This window comes from Camponotus vicinus, unplaced genomic scaffold (genome assembly GCF_025532165.1).
Source record: "Camponotus vicinus isolate PSW18456_S1 unplaced genomic scaffold, iyCamVici1.0 SCAF_1, whole genome shotgun sequence".
NCBI lineage: Eukaryota > Metazoa > Arthropoda > Insecta > Hymenoptera > Formicidae > Camponotus > Camponotus vicinus.
In genome coordinates this window covers 22,442,940-22,468,695 of record NW_028141945.1, presented here as the reverse complement: position 1 = coordinate 22,468,695, position 25,756 = coordinate 22,442,940, and the positions used below count along the sequence as shown (strand labels likewise).

The following is a 25,756-nucleotide window of genomic DNA, read 5'->3' as shown; positions in this document are numbered from 1 at the left end:
TTTAAATTCGTTGTGACAAAAGAAGTTAATATGTAATTAGATGTTTAAAAAAATTTTAATTCTCATTCAAAATTGACGAGCTTTAAGTTCTTTCTAAATTTTAAGAAATTATTTCTCGAAGCTCAATTCGCTTCTAAGCAAGTTAGGGACCAAGCAATGCTTGGATGAAAATGAGTAAGTTTGTCAATCGTGTATTGCGCATTGATGGATAACCTTTTTAACTTAACGTTAAATGAAAAAAATATTAAAAGCGATATTTGATATAATTAATAAAAAACAAAACACTGAAATATATATATTATCGATATGAACTCTAGGAGCGAATTTATCAGTTTGTAATATGCAACATGCAAAGGAAATGAAAATGAGACTTTATATGTATTTATCAGTCTTTATTCATATAACTCTAATCGACAGATCAAAATATATTTATATTATTTATATTATTTGTATAGAGATGTGTATTTTAACGAGAGATTTATTCTAATACAACTATACTCTCGAGCATCGAGGTTTCCGAAAGTTTTTATCACTGTTATAATTCAGGACACGAAAGAAGAATTCTTTATTTTTTTTTCCGAGTTGATTAAGTACTATCATGTACTCGGATCGTGAATTGCGAAAGCTAAATCAAGTCCAGCTTGATTCTTTTGTGCGGGTTCTTTTCTTTGCGTAGGAAAAAAAGCGATAACATTGCGTTGCATGATTTTCTCCAGAAACCTCTTCAAATCTTCGAATCGTTCTCGCGTCATTTTAATTGAAGAAAAATACGCATTCTGATCCTGACGAGCAAGATTCGGACAATTATTCGGACCGTTTTATGCGAGATGCATAAAACAATGCATTCGTGTCTACGAGCTTCTAAAATAACGATCGCTCGGACACGCGGTGGCGGAAGAAATGACGAAAAAAAGAGGAAGAATCAAGCTGGGACGGGCATAACGTAAAGGAAACTGAGGCAAAGGAGAGAGGACGCAGTATCGGTTTTTGCGAAAAATTACGGAATTTTGACAAGGCTCACGATGCCGCAAACAGTGCACATAATTTAGGCATCTCGTTTCTCATCTGCTGAAAATTATAGCGGCACTATGTGTCTCGAAAGTTTTACTAATCGCAGGAAATTAGAGTATGCGTTATATTCAAGTTACACGCGAAAATTAATAATTATCGCAAAATAGAGAATAAATGTATTGATAAAAGTTAAAATTAGCATTGATAAAAATCTTTCTATTTTAATTAAATTTTTATGTCGAAATACAACGAACAAAACTTTAAAGATCTTACGCCACCGTGTGTGCATTCTCGCTTAGTTCATGAAAAATTCACGTTTTTCATTTGAATAATTTTTCGAAAATAATAATCCACCTTCATATAAAATAGCTCTATGCATCAACAGACGTAGCACCGTTTCCAGCATCTCGGACATCGCCTCGTTATCATATAAAATGAGAATCGCGAGGAATTTATTCCGTGTAATTTTGCAACTCTTAATCTTCGAAAACGGGAATTGCTTTTAAAATTTTTGAGAGAATCTTTATTTCTCTTTTCAGTTTACTTCATTTATATAATCAACCATTCCTTTTTTTTTAACTTTCTCGCTAATTTATTTTTTTAACTTAATAAAAAGATGTATTCTACTAATGATTAAAAATTAACAATTTGAATAACAATCGAAAATTAAGAGATCGTAATCACGGATTCCAAGCGATTTCTTTTATCTTTTCACTCGTGCTTTATAGATTTTTCTTATAAAATGTATATATAAGAATTGTAATTAATAGAGATCCTCTCTTCCTTGCACCCGTAAAACCTGCGCCGCCTCCAGCGCGATATTCCACATAGCGGGTGACTATTTTATCTAATAATAGCGTCTCTCGATTTTTCTAGTTCTGCTGCTTGGTGGCCTCATGGGGCAACACAACGCGCTTGGTGAGGCTCGGGGCATCGTAATTCTGGGAGCCGCGATCCTCGTCGCGAATATCCATCAGGCTCCTCGACGGGCTCGGCGAGGTCAGGCATTCGTGGATGAAGCTGCACACGGTGTTGACGTAGACATCGCGGTAAGTCGCATAGTGCTTGACATGCGGCGAATTGGTAAACAGGACCAGCTGCACGTTTACGCCCCGTTCAGCTCGCCGACTAGCGAACTTCTCGACGTCCTGATGACAGATTTCAGATACGTGAGATTTATCAGGTAAAAGAATAGATTTCAAATGGTTTATTATGGCATCAGAATAATTTGTCGCTAATAATGGCGTTGATTTTGCGAATCTTCTTTGCAACAAAAGATTTTTTTCGTTACGTCCAGGGTATTTGACAAGAGCGAAATTTTTATATAAATAAAGAATAAACTTTTAGGCATCTTCTTTTCGTTATGTATTCTCTTATATTAAAAAAATTTATTAAATTTAAAGATGAATATAAAAATCCAAAAAAGGGAATTATTGAGGTAAAAATGAACGAAACTCACAGACGCCGGAATCAGGGTATCGCTGTTGGAATACAGAAACAGTTGAGGCCAGGAATAGGCTTCCTCGGCGAGGGCGATCGGATTTGTCGGAATGGGCGATCTACTGAATGCCTGCGCAATTACCTGATGATTATAAATTGACATGTAAGCGAATACATGAATATAATATATAATTTTCATTATTGCATGACAAATATACTCGATATTTTTATTGCGATGGAGTGTAAAATGGATAAAAACTGCCATTTTTGACCTGCCTGCTCAATCTCAAGATCATTGCAAGGCGATGAGAATTATAGATAATTTTGATACATATTTGTAACAAATCCACCGGCACTTATTTGGTCAGCGAGCGACCTTTCAGGAATCCTCCGTGGCAATCGGCTTTGCATCCATCGAGTGAGATACCAACATCGCTCTGGAGTCGCATATCACTGTGTTAAAAAGCAGCATTAGGTGTGAGGTCTGGATAACTCAGTGGTCTAGAGCAGTTGCCCGGAAAGCGAAAGACTCGGGTTCGATTCCCGATCCAGCCACTTGCGCCTCACATATTTTTCTAGTCTGCGAATATTGTTTTCTAGCAATTATTCGTTAGGCTGAAAAATGTGTGAATGCTCTCTCCACAGGATATGCGTCAATGCCGTTGCCACGGATGGATTCTGTCGCTCGTTGATCAAATGGGCGTAAAGACACGTCCGACCTCCTCCCACATACATCCCTATCTTTCTCTGGAAGGTCCATTTACCTCAAAGAACCAGAGTACGGAGAGGAAGAACGTGAGGACGATTGACATCGGTAGATTCGTGAGAGGATGACCACCGATGATCGCGCTGATTGCCTTGAAAAGAGCCGTTATTCTTCTCTCGCCAGGCGCACTGTCGAATATCACTCCCCTGATCTGTAATTCCACAATCAGAGATACTTTATATTGTCAATTAATCAATATTACGTTATTATATCGGGTGAGAGACATCAGATACATAATTTGACATCCGTACAGCTTGCGATTTCTAACAAAATTTTGCTCCTTATTTAATTTTAAGTTTCATTTTAACAGATTTGTAATTTCTAGTTAATTAATTAATTATTTATTGTTGAAAATAACATGGTAGCGATATAAAGTCGTTAAAGAATAATTGACAACGATCTCGTGGGAAAACATGACATGTAAAAGTTAGAGGGATATGTCAGCGAGTCATTTTACATCCGCTTGGAAAGATATATAACAATTTTTTGTATCGCATTGTATTTTCTACCTTGAACAACGTGTTAGCCTTTTGCATCGCGAGACTGATGTGCTGATATAGGAACGCGCCACCGTTGCTGAAGACGTGGAAGAATATCGGATGCTCGTTCAATCGCTTGTCGGTGATCACTTGCAGCAACCGCTTGCCGATGTACGGCATCTTGTCCCGGCGCCAAAACAGGCATTCCACCGGCGCCGTATAACGCAGCGTAATGCAACTGCAAAGGTGCGCATCGATCACTGTTTACCCTAATTCATAAAACTCGAAAATTTGACGAAGAGAACGCTACAATAATTTCATCGACTCGACACATTTCGTTCTATTTTGAAATCATTTTCGCCAATTATACGTCATGATTTAGAGATATCGCCCTTATGTATACAAATACGCGAAATACTATCAAGATAATGTCCGGCATACGAGTATTTCCATCTCTCTTGAGGATTTAATCGCGTCTCGTCTCGCGATTGTCCTTGTTCGCGAGACCGATTCTTTGCATAAAATAAAGATACTGATCGAAATACCTTTTCTCTTCGTAGATCGCGCTATACTTGGCCAGGTATCGGTCCTGACAGCCGGCCCATCCTAGCAAGATCACGACCGGTCGCTTGTCCTCCTCGTACACAAACACAAATTCCTCCCGTTGATCCTGCCCGGTCAGCGTCGGATCCTTCGGAGATGGCGGAAACGATGGGAACATGATGTAATAATCCAGATCCTCCTGGTCGCTCATCTTGCCCGATTGCCGTGCCTCCTGTTCATGAGGACGAAAGGGGAGGATAGAGAGGGGAGGATAGAGAGAGAGAGAGACAGGGAGAGAGAGAAAGAGGAAGAGGACGCGATCGGGGGTGAAGAGGGATGGCGCTGGGCATAAACTACCTTCGCCGGGAGGGTGGTATCCCTCTACTATGGCTTGAACCCGAACTTGCGTCGTTCGAAACGCGCGAACGCGTACCGGAGGATCGATATCCGAGGGAGTTACAGGAGCTGGGTCGGTGATGGTGAGGACGACGGCGCATGTGAACGCGCGCGTTGTAGGACCGGATTGTACTCGTATATTATAAAAACCACAAGTACATATCATCATGCCCGAAAGAAAATCTGTTTTCAACGTTCGAAAAATGCGACATTTCTTTTTATTGTCATAAATAAATATAAAGAAATTATTTTCGCGTATTCACGCAAATTTAAATTCATCAGAATTGTATTAATCTCAATTTATACGACGTGTAAATACGATGTGTAAATACGATGCGTACTATTAATATTATGAAATTTCAACTTTGAAATTATATGAAAATCGTCGAATAATAATTCTAGATAAGAATCATATAAATCGCTAAACATTAAAAAGTATATTAAAATTGAAAACTTGAATAAAACATGCTTGATACTGCAGATGATAAAAATACGTAGTTTAAAAAAATGGAATGAAAATAATAGAATGACATAAAGTTCATCAAACAAGAAGCTTTTCAAACTCTTTTATCAAAATAAAGATCGGATAACTTTTACACAATTTTTTCAACCGTGTCTCTATAATAGTATTATTTAATTCCTCGACTGTTCACATTAATCATCATTTAACAATTTCTTCGATTAATAATCAAATTGTTCGATGAATTAATAGGAAGGAAGGGATCTGTAATAGCGTTTCCCTATGATAAGAGCGTGGGTTCTCGTGCAATTCATGACAATCTTTCCCGATTTCAGGTGAGTGGCGCCAACAGCGGACGGTTGGCGAGGTCGTAGAACGAATTGCCATCGTGCAGGCGTCCCGCTGGACCGCTCGCAGCATCCGGGCTGTGCGCCGCCGCCGGCCGGTCCCGCGACGCGCAAAGCGCGAGATGAGGATCCGAGCGATGACGGAGAGAGAGAGAAAGAGAAGGAGAGAGAACGTTTGAAACGCGAAATCTCTAACGCGGAACATTCAGAGCCACGCGAGCGGTCGCGCGACACGGTACGAGCGTTTCAACGCATGTCGTGTCAACGACATCACGTTATGTGCATCGAGAAACGTACGAGCCACGCGAGGCTCGCTTGTGCCGTTTTGTTTCTCGTGGCAATTGTTCCGCCGTTCGGTAAGTGCATCTTTTTTTTAGTTTTTGATGGAAAGATTTCGATGGAAGAAACTAGAAATTCTTTTGAGAAATTTCAATGTTTCCTTGCTGCAAAAATAGCGAACAGTCATGGTTTCCTTCCAATTTTTTATCGATTAAAAGTGTGTAATTTTTTCATCACAAAGTATTATTTATGCAATCATTGCACACACACATATCATTAATATATTCGTATATTTAATGTTGTGGAAACAATTTTTATATTTGATGTCTTTTTATATTTGATGTTTCATCGTTTGATAATTAGATAAAATTTTTTATCTTTATATACAGTGCGAATAATTATTATCATAAATTAGATTACTTGATTAATAAATAATTTGTAATAACAATTTTATCTTTAATTATTAAATTATATATTTTTAAACTAAATTAAATTAATTGGCTAAACTGTTATTATACAAGTTAATTATTAATTAAGTTATTCCATTTGAAAATATGAAAGCATAAATTAAAAAGATACTATAGAATTAATAAGAAATAACAATTTATTAATATGTAACCTGTCTGTAGCTTTTGATAATAATCAATCTTTTTCCTTTTAAAGCTGACAAAATTTGATTCAATTTCAGAACGTGTCAGCCTGCCTTTGCGTTTTAATTTATACGGTGTCTGGAAAATAAAGAGTTAAAAAAATTTATTTGAGCTCTAATATTTAAGAGTTAAAGCTTATATATTTATAAAAAAATATAATATTATGAGAATAGAATACTGTAAAAATATGCACAAATTTTTTAGTCTTGCAATTTTTAAATACACTGTATTAATTCGCTTCCGAGATTAGCCAACCGAGATTTCAATTTTAATCGCTTTAGTCTGTGTCTTAAAAATCTGAGAATTATTATTTAATCAAATCTATATCTAGAAAATTTAAGAATTATTATTTGATCCAATTTATTTATTATACGAGCAGTTAAACATTGATGTAAAGTAATAATAAGTCGTGTACCATTTTTAACAGGAGATGCTTATTCCGGAATAATGCAAAACACACACACACACACACACTTGTCGACACTTGTCTCTCTCAGAGATCCTTTTATCTCTTTCATAATATAAAAGAATGACATGGAAAAAAGCACAGCACTTATTTACATTAAAAAATTTCTTTCATACTTTTATTCTCTGAAACGTGAAAAAATATGTCCCATACCATTTTTTCCGCTCGATGGCTCGTATCTTAAAAGTGAAAAATAGTTCGCTACATCTTGGGGGAAATTCTCTAGTCGCGCAGAGCGACGAGAAACTTCATTTCAACCTCAGCTTTCCCGCTACGAGCGACTTGAAGCGCGGTCTGTTAATTTTCACGGTGCATTGTGGACCGTGCAATCACAATGAAATGCCAGCCCGCCCTCATCCTCGTCCGGATGTCTTTCTATAGCTTGATGTAATTAGTTTTGCCGCTGGACGCGTATTAGCAGATTTACGAATTAACATTAAACGGACTTTCCCCCTTTCTCTCTTTCCGTGGGTACATGTGTATGTGTGTGTGTGTGTGTGTTTCGCTCACCAGCGAAAAAAACAATGAATGCCGGGCAATCTAACTTCGCCACTTAACTCGTTTAGGATTTATGCGCTTGTTGGCACAGTTGGTATATTCGCATGTAATTACGTCGTTGCATATTCTCTGCGCGGAACAGGATTAACAAAATGGTACAAGATTTACGGGATGAAACATGCATACATATTTCTAATGTATTTTTTATATGTTTTAATGCGTCTCATTAATAATTTAAAAGGAGTTTTTTTACAGAAATTGTACGAGAGATGGAGAAAAGACTTGTGCATTTTAAGGCACGTTTGAAAAATATATATTTTAGTTTTTCTTATTGTTCGTCAACTATTGCGCGATGATTATAAATTTTACCGCATCTAATTAAGATTATCGTAATTATAACAAGTCGGGACGTCTTATTTATCGCGCATGAAAAAGGGAATTTGATATTCACATAATTCCTAATCATTCTTTTAAATTCGAAATTTTATCAATGCATCTGTAATTTCTGCGACGTAAATGTAATCTCCTCGTAATCGGTTTTTCTCATACTTCCCTTTCCGTAGATAGTCGTCAAAAGTTGAATGAATGATCGTGCCATGAAAAGGAGAAAAGCTTAGCGCGTAAATGTGGAATAATTATAGGAAGCGCCGCGCCATCGTTCCTTATCGATCGCCAACTCGGTCGGGGAATATTCTTTGGAGAGGAATATTTATCCTTTACGCGAGAGGGAAAGGTCCTTTTAGTCGAGCTTTACCGGCGGAAATTCATCTCGTTCGATTGGCGATGCAACGTTATACCGGAGGTAATCTCGTCTCCCAAGCGTCGTGTGTCATAAGCGAAAATTGACAAGGGATCAACCGACGAGGGGCGTTTCGTGCATTAGCGCAATACAAGTTGATGGGGAAACTCCCTTGTGACGTTGCGGGCTTATCGTGCTTGCAGGTGAACGATAAGTGGCGTTTGCCAGGTGTCGCGGCAAATTCCGAGGAGCGCCCTTAAAGCGCCATTGATCCCGAATTATTCCGGGCGCGTCGATTATCCGTCCTGAATCCGAAATTATCGCCATCGCCATCGTACGTTTCTCGCTCGATGTCGAATTAGCGCGATTAATACAAGTCGATCGCGAGAAAATAGATCGAAATACATCCAGGGGATTCGAGCGTAAGAACTAATAATCGAAATCCTCGAAACACGACGCGTTCAGGTTCGACCCGGCTGATGTTGATGTTTCCGCGAAATGTAAATTTAAAGGTGATGATCCGTGAATATTACAGACGCGAAATGTCGCTCCGGGAGCGCTCGCTCGTAGGCGGCAAATGAAAAATTACCAGCGCACGTGCGACTAGAACGTGTCCTCCGAAATATCCTCATTTATTCACGCGGACGCTAGCGTAATGCGTCATGAATCAACGTTAGTTTTTGTCGTCGTAGCGTGGGAATATGGATGAAATATTCAAGTATTATCTCGATTGTTGATTTCGACCCTCCGACGACTGTCAAACGTTGAAACACGCGTGCTCTTCTCCAAATTGCTTCGTCTCGTCGAAGGCGTAGCAGCCATGTTGATGCTCGTTTTGCAAATTACGCGCGAATCTTCAACTTTTCACGTCTCCTCGTACATTCGTGCATTAATCATCCGACAAGGTAAGGTCAAAACGCGGAATGCGGTTTATCGTCAATTGAATATTATACGGACATCGTTTACCGCTGATTGAATTTAATTAAACTTTTGCGACAGGATTCCCACTCTCTGTTTGGCCAGAACTATTACGATGGAGAAACGAACGAATTACTCTCCGCTGCCTACGGCAAAGCTTAGTTGCTCGCTTTAATTGCTTCTGCCAGTTTTCTTCTCTCTCTCTCTCTCTCCCCCCTTTCTTCCGCTGTGTCGCACACATTCTATTGTTTTATATTTCCGCTAAACCGCGGCGCAGAAAAGACAATCGATAATAAATGAGGCTTCTCAAAGCAATAGTTATGTTGCAGACACGCTAAAAAGCGAACGCTAAAATACACTACGAATATTCCGTAAAAAATAAATTATCATTTATTACTTTCGTTTATTTATATGTATACTTTATATATATTTTACATTAAATAGCACTATAATGAATTATTAAATATTGAAATTAAATGCATTAATTTTAAATATTAATATTAAAAAGAAAGATTTAAAAAATTAATATTTTTTAAATAAATTATAATTAATTTATTAATTATAATTTATTTTAAAAAATACTAATTTTTTAAATCTTTCTTTTATAAATTATATATATTTATAAATTATAATTAATTTATTAATTATAATTTATATATATTTATAAATTATAATTTATAATTATAATTTATTTATAAATATATATAAATTATAATTTATATATAATATATTATATATATATAAAAATTATAATTAATAAATTAATTATAATTTATAAATTATTATTTATAAATAATTTATAAATTAATTATAAATATTAATAATTAATTTTATAATAAATATTAATAATTATTTTTTTAAAATAAATTAAAGCATGTTTAAATAAATATGTTTAAATACATAAAATGCTCACGAGTGAATTATTTTGTGAGAGATATGTAATTTCTTTCTTCTTAAAATATCTTTAGTTTCTTGCGCGAATACTCGGCCGTCTCGTGTTCCTTAACAGTTTCGCATAAAGCGGCAACAATGAAGAGAAAATCGATTATCGCTGGATTATATACCAATTGCCACTTGATATCATCTAGATTAATTGAAGATGCTTTTCTCGCCGAGCTCTTTTCGCCGAAACGGCGGGGGAAAATGCACCCAGTTTCGCTTCTTCTGCGAATTGAGATCCTTCGCGAAAGTTTCGAGTATAATCCACAAAACTTTTCCGGGCATCCGACAGGCATCTCCTCGTTAGCGAGATTCATTTGCTGCATGAAAGAATATGAAAAAAAATTGCAGGTCCATTAAAAAAAAATTGTATTCTAGAAGGAAGCGCGTTCTTTTATCCGCGAAGGATCCTCCATATAAATCCTCGCCGCATGAAAATTTAAAACATTTTAAATAGTCATCGAAAGAACATCCCCCGAAAAATTAAGGCATCTCTCGCTCGTTCCTTTAGAAATCTTTTATTCCCTCCTGTCGCCGGGACCGTACTTTTCCGTTTCTTTTTTTCCCTCGTCTCCTCTCATCTCGACTCGATTTTATCGCCGTCTTCGCACATTAAAGAATTTCCATATCGGCGACGAACGCTTCGCTCGACGAAGCGAAATGACGGCCGGGGACCGATGACTTCCGTAGTTCCGCGTGGCGGAGTTTCATTGTAGTAACAGTCGAAGTTTCCCGACCCACTCGTGGCCAAGTGCACGACTCCGGCAAACTTCACAATAGAACTTCCGCATTTTCGCCTCGCTGCCTGCAACGCCCGCGGAGATGCAGTTACGGGAAGAGTCTCCCCCCCTTTCCGCCCTCCCTCGTCCCTCATCTCGCCCGTATTCTCACCCCTCGTGCTCGTATCGCTTGCCGCCTCGGCCGATCGGCTTAAGGTCAAATCCGCTCGTTTACAGGACTCTGCCAAAATGCCGAGGCACGCGGTACATCCGGGGACAGGAGGAGATCGGATCTTTCCAGCGACGAGTCGCGCACCCTGCAAACCCATCAGCAGTATAGGTAAAGTATATCGATATAGCCTGAGGTCTTCTCGGTCGTAAAATCTACCGCTTCTCGCTGGACTTTTCCTTCCGAATGTAATACGATGAAGAAAACCCAGCTCGAGAAACGAGATTCTTTACGAGGATCCACTGGATCTCTCTCAGTTCGATAACACGTGCTTTGATCGAATGGGAGATGTCACGGAATATCTTTAATAGAGTTACACCCTGTAATTATAGCTCTACTGTAATTATAGGATCAAAGGTTTATCGTAATAGTATCATCAAAGTAACATACATTGGACTGATCAATAATTACATAATGTTCGCGAGAAAGAATTCGATTGTTGCTGAAATTATTTATACGCACTTTGCAGTTGTTATTGGATTTATATCGCCCTTTACTGCCAACTATAATATTGAACTACAGTTGTTAGCAAGAATCTTTCTATGGAAATTTAAAAAAGATTATTCGAGATTTATGAAAATTTAAAAAAGAAATTTAAAACGATTCGACTTTGTCCCTGAGAAAACAAATTTTTTAAGCAATTAAAAAGCAATTAAAATGTATCTCGAAACGCTTCAATTACTTGAGCGCGATTCTCTTTGTGCTTTCGATCATTTTATTTAGCGGACTGTTTAGCAGCACCTCTTTTAGATCTCTTATTTCTCGCGAGAACAAAGATGTTTAGAGCTATTGTTATCTATTAGCCGGGACGCATCTTCCGAGGGAATGGAGGTGCTCGAGAAAAACAGAAGGATGCTTTCGTCGCGAGGTGTTATCAAGGAGCCGGGGGCGATGGAGATGGAAGCGAGGGCGGGAACCCGCGGCGATGAAGGCAACAAGCATCCCCTTTGGTCGGAAAATGGTGCGAAAATTCCGCTTCTTCGGCGAAACGTAAATGTCAGTGAGTAAAATCGCGACCTTTTAATCATGAAAAGTGTGTATCGCGGGGATAAAAAAATTGGCAACTAAACGAAAACATATTTCGAGTGATGTATGACATCTAAACGATTGTGTGTCTCCGGGTGTTATTCCAAAAATGTTTCCTCTTTACGTAAATACGCGTGTTATTCAGACAGACCGTTGTATATTCCACATGTTTAAACAGAGAAATAGAATAAATTTAAACGGGAAAAATTTCGCCAATCGGTTATAACCGTTTATTATACGCGCTCAGTCCAATTTATCGTTTTAGCTGTGACAATACGTTTTTATTGGTCATCTACTTTTGTTCTATTGCCGACAGCAAGCTTGAACAAGCAACAAGAGGGCAATTTTGGAAATCGAACGCGCAAGAAACGTCGTAGAAGTAAGACTTCCAGCGTCGAGGATCGCGCACACGACATTACCGAGGATAGTCGCGAGAACGAGATATCGGACAAGCGGGATCAATCGTCGCGCAAGAGAAATGATCCTTCCTCAAAGTCAAGGTCGAGGAGTCGAGAAGCGCGAAAATCCCGCGCGGAGCGACGAAAACGGAAAAAGAAAGACAGGAAGGGACGTAATAGAGGAGGCGGCAAGAGCTCGCGACAAAATGACAAGCGACAGGACGTCGAGGGTCTCTCGTCAAGGCTCGAAGGGATCGACACGATCAAACGCTCCACCGAAAACTCGTCGACCGCCGATCGTTTGACCTCGTTGACGGAAGTTGTCGATGGTGCTACAACGTCGTCGAGTCTCCAGCGTCATTCGACGCTTAAGGTGACCAAGAGGCTAACAAGAACGACGCCTCGTCGTAACGTTTACGTAGCTGACACAGTGGAGAGGGAATTCTCCAAACAGCTCGAGATGGAGATTTCCAAGTCTGCGTCCAAGGACCCGTCGACTCTGGACGATGGTATCTTCGATAATTCCCCGAAGAAATCGACCGGACGAAATGGCGAATCGAGGGAAGTCGATGAGAAAAGTATGGACGAGGACGCTTCGACGGACGGCAAAATTGATTTCGGGAGCTCGCGTTACGACGCCGAGAAGATGCTGGGCTATTCGAGGACCAAGGAGGATCTACCGATCCTGGATCTGGAGAATGAAGTGCTGGAGAGGACGTTGAAGGACTATAACGCTTACATGAGGCTGAAACCGGCGTCGTTGTCGCGCGAGCCACCGCCGCCGATTCCTCGCACCTCCGGTCCTCATCCGCCGAGAAAGCCGATAATTAATTCGGACGAGAGCGACGAAGAAACAGGCACGGAAGTCACAAGCACGATGCAGGACGACAGCACCAACGGGGACTTATCTTGCATAAACGGGACGTTCCTGCCGGCGCCTCTATCGCGCCACGCTCTGATCAAATATGTAAAGTAAGTGCTCCTCCTTCCCTTTATCTTCTGGCATCCGTAATTCAATGCACGGGATAATCTTGGCATCAACGATTTACACGGTCGCAAGGTGAACTGTATACGTGATGTTCCAGAAATGTGTTTTACGCGTTCTGATTTCAATAATCAGATTCTGCGGGCATTTTCAATTCGATTTTCTATACCTTTTTATTTGAAAAATTATAAAATAATAAGAAACTAGTTTGATACACTTTATTTAATTATTTAGATAATGATAATGAAAGAATTTAATCGGAGATTTACTCCACAATCTCGACGATAAAAACTCCTCTTTCGCAACGCGAAAGGATCGAAAAATACATTTATCCTATCCATTTGACGTTAATGTAAAATTTACATAAAATTGAATTTTACCGTAAAAATAACCGTTTGCTTGTTTTCATCATAATTATAAAGGTCCTCGACCCCGGGGCACGAGTATTTGGAAGCCGATTACGAGTGTGTGCCAGGCTACCGTATGGTATCCTCCACGAGCCGATTAGTCTGCAGGAGTCGTCAGTGGCTCGGACAGGTGCCAAAGTGCGAGATCAAGCAAAACCCGGACGGGATATGCGCCGAGGCATTCTGCGAGCACGATTGCAACGAAATTAACGGCCGTCCCGTCTGCTCCTGCTACGAAGGATTCAGATTGGTAGATGATCACAAATGCATCGGTGAGCACGCGTTTTTACCGCGAGCATGTAATTATTATTAACGCGGATTTTTTTCTGCAAATTTTTATTGCGCGTTTGCGCAATTTACACGAAATTTATATAACATTTTTATTCCACTTCAATTTTGGACGCTTGTAATTTTCGCGCTTTAACTTTAACACAGAATTTTAATTTGACTCTTTATATCTTGTTTAATTCATCCTTTTCGTGTAAAATATGTGCACCAGATTTACATTACTTAAATATCTCTAGAAAATATCCACACGCAACGTTAAATCACACTTGTGCGGAATAAAAAATCATCGTTCGGTGTAAATATTACTCGTTATTTATTGCGTAGACATCAACGAATGTTTGCTGAACAACGGGCACGGCCCCTGCCAGGACACCTGTCGAAATCTCGTGGGAGGATACAAATGTTCCTGCGAGGGTTTACGGGACGCATCGCTGGCCGCCGACAATCACACATGCGAGCGTGACAAGCACACGGGTCCGTGCAGCGTCAACAATGCCGGATGCTCTCACACGTGTTTGTCCACGATGGGTCGAGTATTCTGCCTCTGTCCCGACGGTTTCATCCTCGAGGATGACTGGAAGACTTGTCAAGGCGGGTAACTTAATTAGACGCGATCGATTTTCCAAGGAATTTCGCTTATTAACTTAACTCTCTTTCTCGTAAAATATCCCAAAGCTATTAGTTCTTTCTAAGAATAATTTAATTTCGACGGCATCTCTCGGAGCGATGACCGGATGCGATTTATACGGACGGCATTTTATGCTTACGCAATCGAAACGAAAATAAATCTCGATGTCATATCGACGCTCTGCGATGCACTTAGTCGAAATTCCGCGTGCAAATATTCGCGGGATTTCATTCGGCGGAATATTTTTACAGCGAAGAAGCATCGGGATGCGTTTTTGACAAATGACAATCACTTCCCGTAGATGTGGACGAATGCTCGGTGCCGGATCTTCAGACGGAGTTTTGTCGCTACGGATGCATCAATACCCCGGGTTCCTATCGATGCGCGCAACCTATGGAGCTAAAGGATCAGCCAGTTTTGGACAGGCTGTCCATCACTTGCCTGCCGGGTTACGAACAGACTTCCTATGGAACGTGCATCGGTGAGTCGGATAATGGAAAAAAAATTTCAATTTCCTCGTCGCTGGAATATAAAAAGTTTCCGTGTCGATAATTTATTATGTTTGAGATAGTTAATCGAAAAGATTAAAAAATAATTTCCCCGTCGTTAATAATACATCAATAACGGCGATAACTTTGCAATAATTTCAAACTCGTTTGCGTATCCGATTCTCGTTAAAAGCTGTTATTAGAAATATGTCAAAGTTTGAATGAGATTTCTCCCGCTAGTTTTACGCGAGACTACATCCTTGAATTTATCGTTGGGCGACGCGGATATACCATACTCGAATGAGAGCGCACGGATGAATCCACATAAATTTTTGGCTGCTTAAGTCAAGTTAACCTAATATAAATTCTTACGTCGCGATATCTCTTTCTTTTTTTCTCTCGTATATAAGCTCGCATCATATACTCTCAGCTCTTACAATAATTTATAATCTACATATACGCTGCGTAATTTTTCAACTTTTTTTATTATCGCGCGTGTCTTTCGTACTCCATATATTTTTTTACTCTTCACTTCGTAAAAGCACTCTGCGAACTCTCTTGGAGCTCTTCTCGGGCGAAGCTCGCACCAACATCCGCGCCATTTAAGTTTCTTCGATCGCAAACATCTCTCGGACGATTCTCTCGTAGGATTCCCTCGTACGATTCCGGACGAAAGTGCGCAGCGGCTTTAGTATTTCCTTTAGGAAATCCGAGTTACCTCACGTCCCTTTCTCTCCGCGGCGAGGAGCAAAGTACCGAAGAATCGTAATCTCATGGCCCCGCAAGGACGATACCTATATTACTACCGGCTCCCTTCTTAAAGAAAGAGAGAGACGGACCCTTTCTCTCTCTCTTTTGCCAATCGTGCATTCCTCGAGAGAGTAACCTTCTTAGGGAGTCCCGTGCGAGTTTCTCCCTCAATACTTTCAAATATCTCGAAGCAGCTCCTCGCCGTTTGCACAAATGCAGTCCCGCCGCAATCCGTTTTGCGAGACGCGCGCAAACGCGATCGGAAAAACGCAGTGCTTTTATCGGCATTTTATACGGGGAATGCTTTTGTGATTTTTTTTTTCCTCTTTCTTTCCCTCTCTTTTTCTTTGCGCGGATATAATGTATTATAAAACAAATAGTAATCAAATTTTTGTGCATTTCTGTAGACGTTTATAATTGTAGACTCTTATAATAATTAGATTTAATAATTAGATTTAATTTTAATTTTGTAGACTCTTATAATAATTTTGAGCGATTACTATATCGCCCTTTAAACGAGCGGATGTCGAAATTGAACGTATTTTTAAATTGCGAACTTTAGAATTTGTAATCGAAATTTTTTAAACACATTTTTTTCGTACGCATTTTATAGTTATTATCACGTTAAAAATTTAAAAAAAAAAGAGACGTCGCTCAGCCTCCCTTTCGATATATATAACTCACGCCGCCGACATACATTGAAACTCGTAACTGGCAATCCAATTTCGCGGGGCGTAAATCCGTCAATTACAATTGACGCGGTCGTGAATACCGACAAGAACATTACAGCTCGGTTGATACAACGTTACACAGGCGTTCACCTTCGCACGTCTGCGAATCTTATTCCACGGAAATTCAATCCATTTCCGTCTCCTTTTTTCTCGCAACCTCGGTCGTTAAATAGCGAGGGAATTTTACGTGGACGGCATTCTACGATGATCCGCATTATCCGGTCGCATTGAAGCGGAGATGTTGCGGACACGTGTGTATAAAATATCAAAATCCGCAACTATGGAGCGAGCAACGCGTAAAATTTACCATAAACTTAACGCGCGCATCATCGATAAGATACCAAATTCTCTTTAAAAGATCAGAAGAAGTTTAAGAATATTTTCTTGAAATGGAAAGAAGATAAAAAGAAATGGGAAACATGCGCTCGAATGATTCTGCGAAATGTCGCGTTTATGAAAAAATCTCCGCCATTTTCCCGCATCAAAGAGATTCTAATTTCGCCCGCAAAGACTCACGCATTTTGTCCCAGGAAAGTGGACTATCGCGATGATCTTACAATCTCTGGAAAACTTGAAAAGAACGGCCAAGGTGTCGGCTAAAGGAGCGAGTGTACCGAGTGTGGATTTCGGGGGAAACTGGAGCGACGATGAAGGAAAAAAATTCTCTTCTTTCTCTCGTGAGCAAGATTTTCTCGGTACAAGAAATTTTCGCGGTAGTAATATTCCTCTCAAATAAGCAAATAAACTCTGTCTATATATATATACGCTTTCCTATTTTCACGAGGGAATTCATATTAAATGAAAATTCATATTAAAATTCACATTAAAACATTTACCAAAGCGACGCAAAATGTGCGGGACGGAAAAATGCGAATATAAATTTTAACGAATAATAATAAATGACAGCTGCGCGTTATTGTTGCAAAAAACTTTGTTTGATAGTAAACGTATTAATTTGCGGACCGCCTACACAAAGTGCCCCAAAAATCTCAATTTTAACTTTAATCGATTATCAATGGAAAAAAATTAATTTTAAATTAATTCCGTTGCTGTAATTAAAATGTTCGGGATTGTATGGTCCACCCTGTATATTTCCGCACAGATTTATACGTCGTGAAAGCAAAGTCGAGTGCTCTCGGCTATCATTGAGAGTGCTCGAGGCAATAGCGACTCGGCCACTTCGGTCAATTTAGCGTAATCTCGCCGACGATTGAAAGACAGATCGGGGGCCAAAGAAGACCGAGATCGCTGGTGAAGGAGTCATTACGGCGCGAATGAAAGAAGCCTTGTATATAACACTTAAGCTTGATGTAGCGAAAACGATTGATCTGATCTGTTAAGGGGCTGTCGCGACGCTCGTATAAGAAGGCGTGATTGCATCGAATCTAGATTAAATTCGCGTCTATAAATTACTCGTAGCAAAGTATACGTGTAACGTGTGATCGACTGTAAAATGAAAGGAATGATTAAATTCAAAATGTAACAATAATAATGATGCGTTTAATGAAGATGATGTATCTTTTCGGATAATTGACGCATGATAATTGATATGATTTTTAATATAATTTTCAATACTTTAATAGGGCTCGTTATGAAAATGAAACTCTCATTGGACTCTCTATTTTTAGATATCAACGAATGCGCGGTTGATAACGGTGGATGCACGGAAGTGTGCGAGAATACAGACGGTAGCTTCTTCTGTGCTTGCGATGGGGATGAAAAAGCCCTGTCATCCGATGGAAAATCCTGCGTAGGTACGTGTTCCTTTGATAAATCACTTTCCATGCTCCGTTCATGCTCGCGCAAAACATGCCGTTGTATGATTGAACACGCGTATATGTGTGTATACGTATATGTGTTCGATGTATAGGGTATTCCGTCGTCTGTCGCCCTTTTCCTTCGTGAGTTCCTCGACCAATTTCAATTTAACTCCCCTTCCTTCCCATCCGAAAAGTTTCAATTCAACGTCGTACTTTCGTGGCAACTTTTTAACATTCAATTATGTGTAACTTTATAAATTTCGAGAGGCGTTTTTGGGACGAGTATCGGCACCCGTTAGTCGCGATGTATCTGCGAGGATGGCATTATGCAAAGCTGTCACGCAGGAGCGACTTCAGCACCTAGGATAGGTTCCTCCCTCACTGCCACATTGGTATTTGTAATTCCTTGCCTCATGTACATATCGTATTTGATATGTAGAAGCGGCTGATGCGGCAGCTGACACATAGTATTGCGTCGATGTCGAGGATTCTGCTGCACGTACATAGATTACGCGCGAAATCTGCGCGGTTTATGAGCCAGACGTGAATGTTGGGTTCGCATTAGTGCACGCTGTCGGTTCAGGCCAGATGCATTTACCACAAAAGAACGATGAATGAGTGAATCTCTTGCCGATAAACAGCCATTAAATATTCACGGTTTATTTCCGTGATTACGATGATATTATTTTCTATATTATTGATATTAAGATAATATTATTTTGAAAAAAAAATACTATCTTTTTTATTCTACCATTCTATTAAATATATCGCGAATTAAACTTTCAACACGAATATCAATATTCGATATGAATAATTTAATTGGACATTTGCCATTAAATTATTCAATGCCAATTTGATAAGAGCATTTTACAATTTTCGATGCCTCGTGAGGAAACTGTTTCGATTCAAAAATCGAACATGTTATTTTTTATTTTTTAAACATAATAAAGCAACATTTTTAAAGATGTCATCTATATCATATTTAAAATTCATCTCTTAAAAAAACGGCGCTGATTTTTTCCAAAATAATATTATCTTAATTATTTCCACTGGATGATTAAATTATGACGCACAAGTTATAATTTTGTTTTTCCATCCGTTCCAGACATAAATAGCATCGCGTGTCCACTGTTAAATCCGGTCGGTCGTGGTTATTTAATATGTTCCCGATTAGCCACGTCCAAGTTATGGCGCGACCGGCGAAAAGTACCCAATCGACCCGGCACGAGATGCTTTCTAAAGTGTCCCCGTGGGTATCAGCTTCGCGGTGAATACGAGTTGACCTGTCGCTCCGACGGCACTTGGGATGGATCGGAGAACGGAAGATGCATTCGTGAGTATGGAATATTTTCTATAAAAGATGTTTCGTCGCGAGATTTCGACGAGAAAAATAGCTTGGCTTGGTTCTTTCTTTTCTTTTCTCAATCTTGTTTAAAAGCTACATCGATATCTGGATCTGACACACTTTTATACACGGATTCAGATGCATAAATTTCCAGTAAAGTATAAAGAATTTTTTAAAGATTCCCTCCAAATTGGAAAATCTGTTCTGCCCTTTTATATTTTAACGGAAGACACGAAGAGAGAGTGGTTCGCTTTTTCATAGTGTCGCGTGAGAAAAATTGACGACGATATCGGAAAGAAAGAATATCTCGCACGTTCCTTGCGACAGGATATAACAAGCCTCGATTGGAGTGTCCGAGGGATGTCGTGGCCGAATTGCCGCCCGGGAGGGACGAGGCGTTTGTGACTTTCGATCAACCGGCGACAGATCTCGATTGGTTTCGATACGTGCGATCGAGACCATCCTGGGGCACGCGTCTCGAGGCCAGCCTGAAGCCCGGGGTGCACGAGATTACGTTCTTCGCGCGACACCCGGTATCGAAGAAGCAGGCCAGCTGCGCGTTACGCATTATCGTCAAAGGTAATTAATCTGCGTGTTAACGACGTATTACGTACGGACGCGATAACGATGATGATTCCTCGTCGTTCGAGCGCTCACGATAATGACAGTTCTCTGTAACGAGCGAGAAATGGCGATTATTAATTTGTAATTATACGGTATCGGGAAGCGCACGCCAACCCTCACCTCGCATCGCGACACAATATATGTATATACATGTATATTTTTCAAAATTAATTCATATCCCATTATCTGAATTCTCGTTCAAACGACGCAGAATATGGAGCGCATTTTTTTCGTAATGCAAATTCGTTAATAATTTTCAATCTTCGCTGTAAAAAAAAAAGATACTCATAAATGTTGTGTAAAATATTTAAATTGCACGCGTAAACATCAGCTCCCTAAAAACGAAATCATACTCGAGGAGATCGCTTATACTTCTCGGTTAATCCACATACCCCTCTACATTAATTAATCCGGATTATAGAGATTGCACTTTGCAGAAGGTATCGGATAAACGTCTCTTGAACCTTGCAAATCTTGATTAATAACGGATGGGGATAGAGGATAACACATAGGTCGGCTAATCCCATCGTGAAGGAGAACACACGTTAAATAAACTGCAACAGAATGGAGAGCGCTGTACATCATTTATAGCAGCCGTGAACTCCACAGTTTCACGATGATTAACAGCGTGAGATTGAAATATTTCCCCTTTGTTTACGTTTCTCGATACACGAGATTCTGAATTTTCGCGGAAGGATAGTTGCCGTGAGAGCGAGCAATTACACTTTGCGCGTTCGCGTCGGAAAAGAGGCGAGAAAATACATACATACGTATCGCGCAAGTTTGGCGAATTGTTAGGTCGTCTTCCGGGCGCGCAACAAAAGTTTTCCCTCGCGTCGTTTGTGATGCCGGCGTCCTTTAAAATGCACCTTAAGAATATTACGTCTCCTCCATCAGCCCCCGTCCACCCCTTAATGCGCATCCTAGCGAGACGTGAGCGAAATACATTGCACCAGTTCGTTGTATCGCATGCGAGTTAAATCCTTACACAATTCTGACTAAACTTGCTCGTTGAGATAAATTATTACCTCGATACTTGTTAAGCTAAAAACTCATTACTCGCCTTTCTCTTCGTTATACATTATTTTACTTGGTCTATATGGGAATTAAAAAGATATGCAATAATCTTAAATGTTGTTTGACGTTTGAAGAATATTTGAAAAATATTTCAAAAATATATAAGATTGCGAGATAAAAGGAACAGCTCTCTCTTGCTGTTCATTTTCCTAAAAGGTTCTTTTAAACGATTTAACATGCTGGCATGCGAACTTCTTCAATCGAGCGGCATTTGAGGATACATTCAGCGAATCTTGTACAAGAGCACAGAGCTCTTATTTGTGTCTAAAAATAAGTCGACGAAACTAATTTGATGCGTACTCTAGCTTCATTACTGACATTCGAGCCAACTTTTCTCCAAGGAATGTCGGCCTGATATCGCGGACAAGTCTGTACGCAGGATGAATCGCTATTTCTTTCTCGCACATAACGAGCAGCGGACTTGGCGCATGAATAAGCAGCTTTTCTAGACCGATGAGCGCACGATACAGAAAGATCAAAGTGCACCTTTTCTCCCATTCTCTCTCGCAAGATTATGAAAACATAATTTTTCCATTCGGTCCGTTCGTTCGTCTGGGGATGTAAAGGTACGCGCGTGTGAGAAAATTTGAATTTCGCTCGCATACACGCGAGTCTGCACTTGTACAATCTCGCGTTTTCGCCGACTCCGACTCGCCGATTCATCATTCGACGACGATGCGGAAATCGAACTTTCTCACACGCCGCCTGCGTTTCGATTCGACGACTTTTCTTACGGCTCGCAATTTCCTCGCCCAACGACGGGGAAACGAGCGCGGCGGATCAGCTGTTACTTCAATTTGCTAATCTCCGAACTCTAGCCGGCGAGGCACCGAAAGTCAAAGATTGTCCGGGGGACATTGAAGTCGTCGGGAAAAATGGAACTGCGATCACGTGGACGGAGCCGAGCTTCACGGATAACGTCAAGGTGACGCGGATCAGTAATAATGAGGTAAGATGGGATATCTCTGTAAAATTTCCATCGATCGCGAAGATACAGTTTTCGCTTGTCTCGTTGAAACTAGATTTTTCCCGATGCCATTAATTACATGTACGAATAATTACAATTATATTCCCCCTGTACTTTTATTAATTGGCGTTTATATAATTGTCATAATCGCAATTATGCAATTATGATTTTTGTCTCTAATATTGTCGGCGTAACGTTATGAACAACAATTGGATGATATCTCGATAATCAAGTGTATCAATGTTTATGCATGACATTATAAAAATCCATTCGATATGTATATTCGATACGTATTCCAACGATATGCATCGCATTACGCGTGTTTAATAATCGCCCCAATTGCAATTGGATGAAAAGCGATTTTCTCCATTTTCAGTAATCATTAATAATTTTACAAGCGCGGAAATCACCCATTATCGAGGTGATATTATCTGACGTAACATCGAGAGATTGCCATTTTATAAATGTGCGAAAATTTCCCGTACAAATATGAGCGGGATAAAAATGAATTCACATATACGAATCCCTTTAATACGCAGAGGATATAATCGTATGATAGTGTACGTACAATTACAATTTCTTTTACGGCGCATCAAATGACTGATTAATTAGCTTCAATCTGAAAATTAACGAGGGGACATCGTATAAGCGTATATTGTTGGCCGCTTTAATTAGCTTATTTGTTAACGCACGTCAATTATTACTCCAATTTTATAGCTCGGTCCCCGTCATTCATGAATCCGAAACCGCGTGGGTTTGTCTGATGAATTATGTAAATTTTTGGACCGCAAAATACGAAGAGAGAGAGCGAGTCCGGATTCTCGCAAAGTGGATTCGTTCGTGAGCTCCGCGAAATTAGTTAAGCGTAATTTTCCACCGCGAGAGATGCGAATTTCGACGATTAAATCCTTGGAAGCGGGATCTTGACGCGCGCCGAAATTTTCGTGTAAATTCCACCGCGAATTTTCACGCACGGGATTTCCTCCCTTCTTATCGTTTTAGCGCGTCTTACCGCGATTTATCGGCGGCGATATTTTTTTTGCACAGAACCCGGGTCGTCTCTTCGACGTCGGCGGCCACAGGATCGAGTACGAGGCGAGTGACGAGGCTGGTTGGTCGAGCAAGTGCGTCTTCACCGTGGTCCTTCGTCGGGAATAAGCGGCTGGAGAGACAGGACCGAGGATCAGGGACGCGACGGGGAGAGGGAGAGGAGAGGAGAGAAAGAGAGAGACTGAGCGAACGAGCAAAGAGGGGAAGAGAGAAGCAACGCGGAAGAATAACGATAAGGTAATATAAATGGAAATGCCTGCGGGACTACGGGACGTCTCCTTACGTAGGCCCCGTAATGGATTCCGTTTTGTCCGGCAGGTTACACGTGGAAGAAAAGAGACAAAGAACGGATATCTCCCTCCTTCCACACGCGCAACCCCCCTTTACCCTTTCCTCGACATTCGCGCGAGGTGATAAAGTTCTTAGAGCAGGATGGAAGTATGTCTGACGAGTGTAATCGCGCTCGATAGTCTTATCGACTGCCACTTTTGATAGCGTAACGTAACGATAGCGCAGATAATAATATTTTGCGTAGAGGAGAAAGTAGGAAACGCACATTTTATTTCTTAAAAAAAAAGAAAGACATTTAAAAGCCTCGAAAGAGCCTTTCCAGAGCGAATAAAATTAAATGTCTGATTTTGCGGCTCGATTTTTGTGCACTCGTGCCCTCGCTCCTCCTCTGCGCAATATAATTTTACCTTGTAATATAATTTTTATCGCAACCGCAGATGGTTGCACTCTCTCCGGTAGATAGTAATACCGCGAAATGTAACGTAAATGCGAAATTCGCGTTATCGAGTCCCGCGTTAAACGGAAATTAACAGCGCGTTATGTCACCACCTGCGAGAATTGCGAACTTCCATATGATGTAACATTCTCCAAATATTCCGCGATAATTAACGAGGCTGTGGCCTTTTCCCACTAATAAGATTCTCATCGAATGCACCAGCTGACAGGTTACATAATAGACAGGATCAGCGCTGTGTCTCTGTCAAAGTCACACACGAGCGAACTTGCGACGCGATGTTAAGCGACGGTAATACTGACGCGGAAAGATGCGAATGCGTTATATATATACGTATAATATATGTACTATCGGTGTCGAAATTATTGAGCGTCTTATCAATCGATATACACGCGAGATTAAATAAGCAGTGTAATAATATCTTGAATATTAATATAATATTTTATCTCTCGATAAATAATGTCACATGTTTCTTTACGTAATAGGACTGATTGAAGTTCCGTTGATTTTCTCAAGGTGCAATTACCAATTAACAATTGCTTTTTTATAATTTTTTTAATTACGTGCCAATCTTTTTCCATCGTCTTTTAGTAATTTCGCGTATATCGTTGGAAAAAAATCGTCGTCTTTTCCTTCGACCTACATTACATTAAAAAGAAATAATGAATAAAAAAATTCTTAAGGCAATTCTCGCGAGTTTGCAGGAAACGTAAAAAGTAATCTCCAAGTACGCAATAAGTCTGTATACAGTTGGCGCGAAGAATAATTAACCGCCATTTAACTACAAAGTCGTTCATATCTCAATGTATAATATTTACAGCCGATAAAAACATCATTTTCTTAACATTTACAGCGCGTCAATTACAGCAGTTCTCCTCATCTGTTCGCTGTTATTGTATATGAAATTGACAGGTAAACATGAACGACAAGAACGTGTTTTTGCGGTACGCAACTTATTAATATTCATTTCCGTGTATCAACAACGCTCGCTCTTGCGTCATCGATCAATTAATAATGCTGAAGTTGCGAGAACAAGCGGCGCGTTTAACAATCGCGGTCTCTAACCGCGCGATGGTTTCGTGGCGAGGTAGGGTAACGCAAAGGGCTAAGCCAGGAAGGAAGTCAAGCTACCCGTAAAACAAGCTCAGCTCGCATCGAGTGTAATTTTGCGCCACAAAGCGAATAAAGATGGTTAAACGTTTAATAGGTTCGCGGGAATCTAATTGACTCAGCGATCGATTCCTCTCCTCGAAACAAGATGGACAACAAGATGGAGTCTTAAAAAAAGATTCGCGTCTCTGGTTCCGACGCCAAGTTTATCCCCGCGGGTGCGACGTAAACTTTCCTCTTTCCGGAGTCTGCGATAGCGTAGATAAGGCACAGATAGATTTTACTATTTATTAATACTCTCCTCTACGTCACTCGCATATCATTGTTATCGAAAAAAACGATCGATTGTCATCGTACGATATTATTATAGATGTACAAAATTTATGTATCAAATATATACGTGGTGTATACATACATATACATATGTGCGTGCGTTTGTATATTACAAAAAGTCGCCAGACTGCATAAATTGTCACGGTAGATGCGATCATATTGTAG

At 40.0% G+C, this 25,756-nt stretch overlaps 2 protein-coding genes across 6 annotated transcripts; one reads left to right on the top strand and one right to left on the bottom strand.

Annotated features, from left to right (window-relative positions):
• Positions 1–377: 377 nt before the first annotated feature.
• Positions 378–24,976, bottom strand: LOC145959589 (transmembrane protein 53). 3 transcript variants are annotated; one of them, XM_083078579.1, is made up of 6 exons: positions 24,102–24,976; positions 4,242–4,471; positions 3,727–3,934; positions 3,216–3,368; positions 2,471–2,593; positions 378–2,159 (listed from the first exon to the last, which is right to left on the bottom strand). In XM_083078579.1, the coding sequence occupies exons 2-6, from the start codon at positions 4,448–4,450 to the stop codon at positions 1,884–1,886; spliced, it is 969 nt and encodes a 322-aa protein (XP_082934705.1). In that variant the 5' UTR covers positions 4,451–4,471; positions 24,102–24,976; the 3' UTR covers positions 378–1,883. The 3 variants fall into 3 exon arrangements, with proteins under 3 accessions (XP_082934705.1, XP_082934704.1, XP_082934703.1); XM_083078578.1 differs by lacking the exon at positions 24,102–24,976 and having other exon boundaries at positions 2,471–2,581; positions 4,242–9,457; XM_083078577.1 differs by lacking the exon at positions 24,102–24,976 and having other exon boundaries at positions 4,242–9,444.
• On the top strand, positions 394–25,674 carry LOC145959587 (uncharacterized). 3 transcript variants are annotated; one of them, XM_083078573.1, is made up of 17 exons: positions 394–943; positions 1,888–2,194; positions 2,415–2,614; positions 3,206–3,370; positions 3,744–3,942; positions 4,257–5,798; positions 10,888–10,990; positions 11,683–11,840; positions 12,222–13,275; positions 13,711–13,967; positions 14,308–14,574; positions 14,913–15,092; positions 18,209–18,334; positions 19,446–19,673; positions 20,013–20,264; positions 22,205–22,335; positions 23,401–25,674. In XM_083078573.1, the coding sequence occupies exons 6-17, from the start codon at positions 5,696–5,698 to the stop codon at positions 23,509–23,511; spliced, it is 2,970 nt and encodes a 989-aa protein (XP_082934699.1). In that variant the 5' UTR covers positions 394–943; positions 1,888–2,194; positions 2,415–2,614; positions 3,206–3,370; positions 3,744–3,942; positions 4,257–5,695; the 3' UTR covers positions 23,512–25,674. The 3 variants fall into 3 exon arrangements, with proteins under 3 accessions (XP_082934699.1, XP_082934700.1, XP_082934698.1); XM_083078572.1 differs by having other exon boundaries at positions 396–943; positions 11,683–11,879; XM_083078574.1 differs by lacking the exon at positions 22,205–22,335 and having other exon boundaries at positions 11,683–11,879.
• Positions 25,675–25,756: the final 82 nt, after the last annotated feature.

Excerpts from the sequence above, each read along its gene's own strand:
- LOC145959589 (XM_083078577.1), bottom strand. The coding sequence starts at position 4,804 with ATGATGATATGTACTTGTGGTTTTTATAATATACGAGTACAATCCGGT. Across the intron at positions 3,935-4,241 it reads GCGATCTACGAAGAGAAAAG|TTGCATTACGCTGCGTTATA; the intron begins GTATTTCGATCA and ends GCACCTTTGCAG. Across the intron at positions 2,160-2,470 it reads ATACCCTGATTCCGGCGTCT|GACGTCGAGAAGTTCGCTAG; the intron begins GTGAGTTTCGTT and ends ATCTGTCATCAG.
- LOC145959587 (XM_083078572.1), top strand. The coding sequence starts at position 5,696 with ATGTCGTGTCAACGACATCACGTTATGTGCATCGAGAAACGTACGAGC. Across the intron at positions 10,991-11,682 it reads CAAACCCATCAGCAGTATAG|CCGGGACGCATCTTCCGAGG; the intron begins GTAAAGTATATC and ends GTTATCTATTAG. Across the intron at positions 13,968-14,307 it reads AGATGATCACAAATGCATCG|ACATCAACGAATGTTTGCTG; the intron begins GTGAGCACGCGT and ends TTTATTGCGTAG.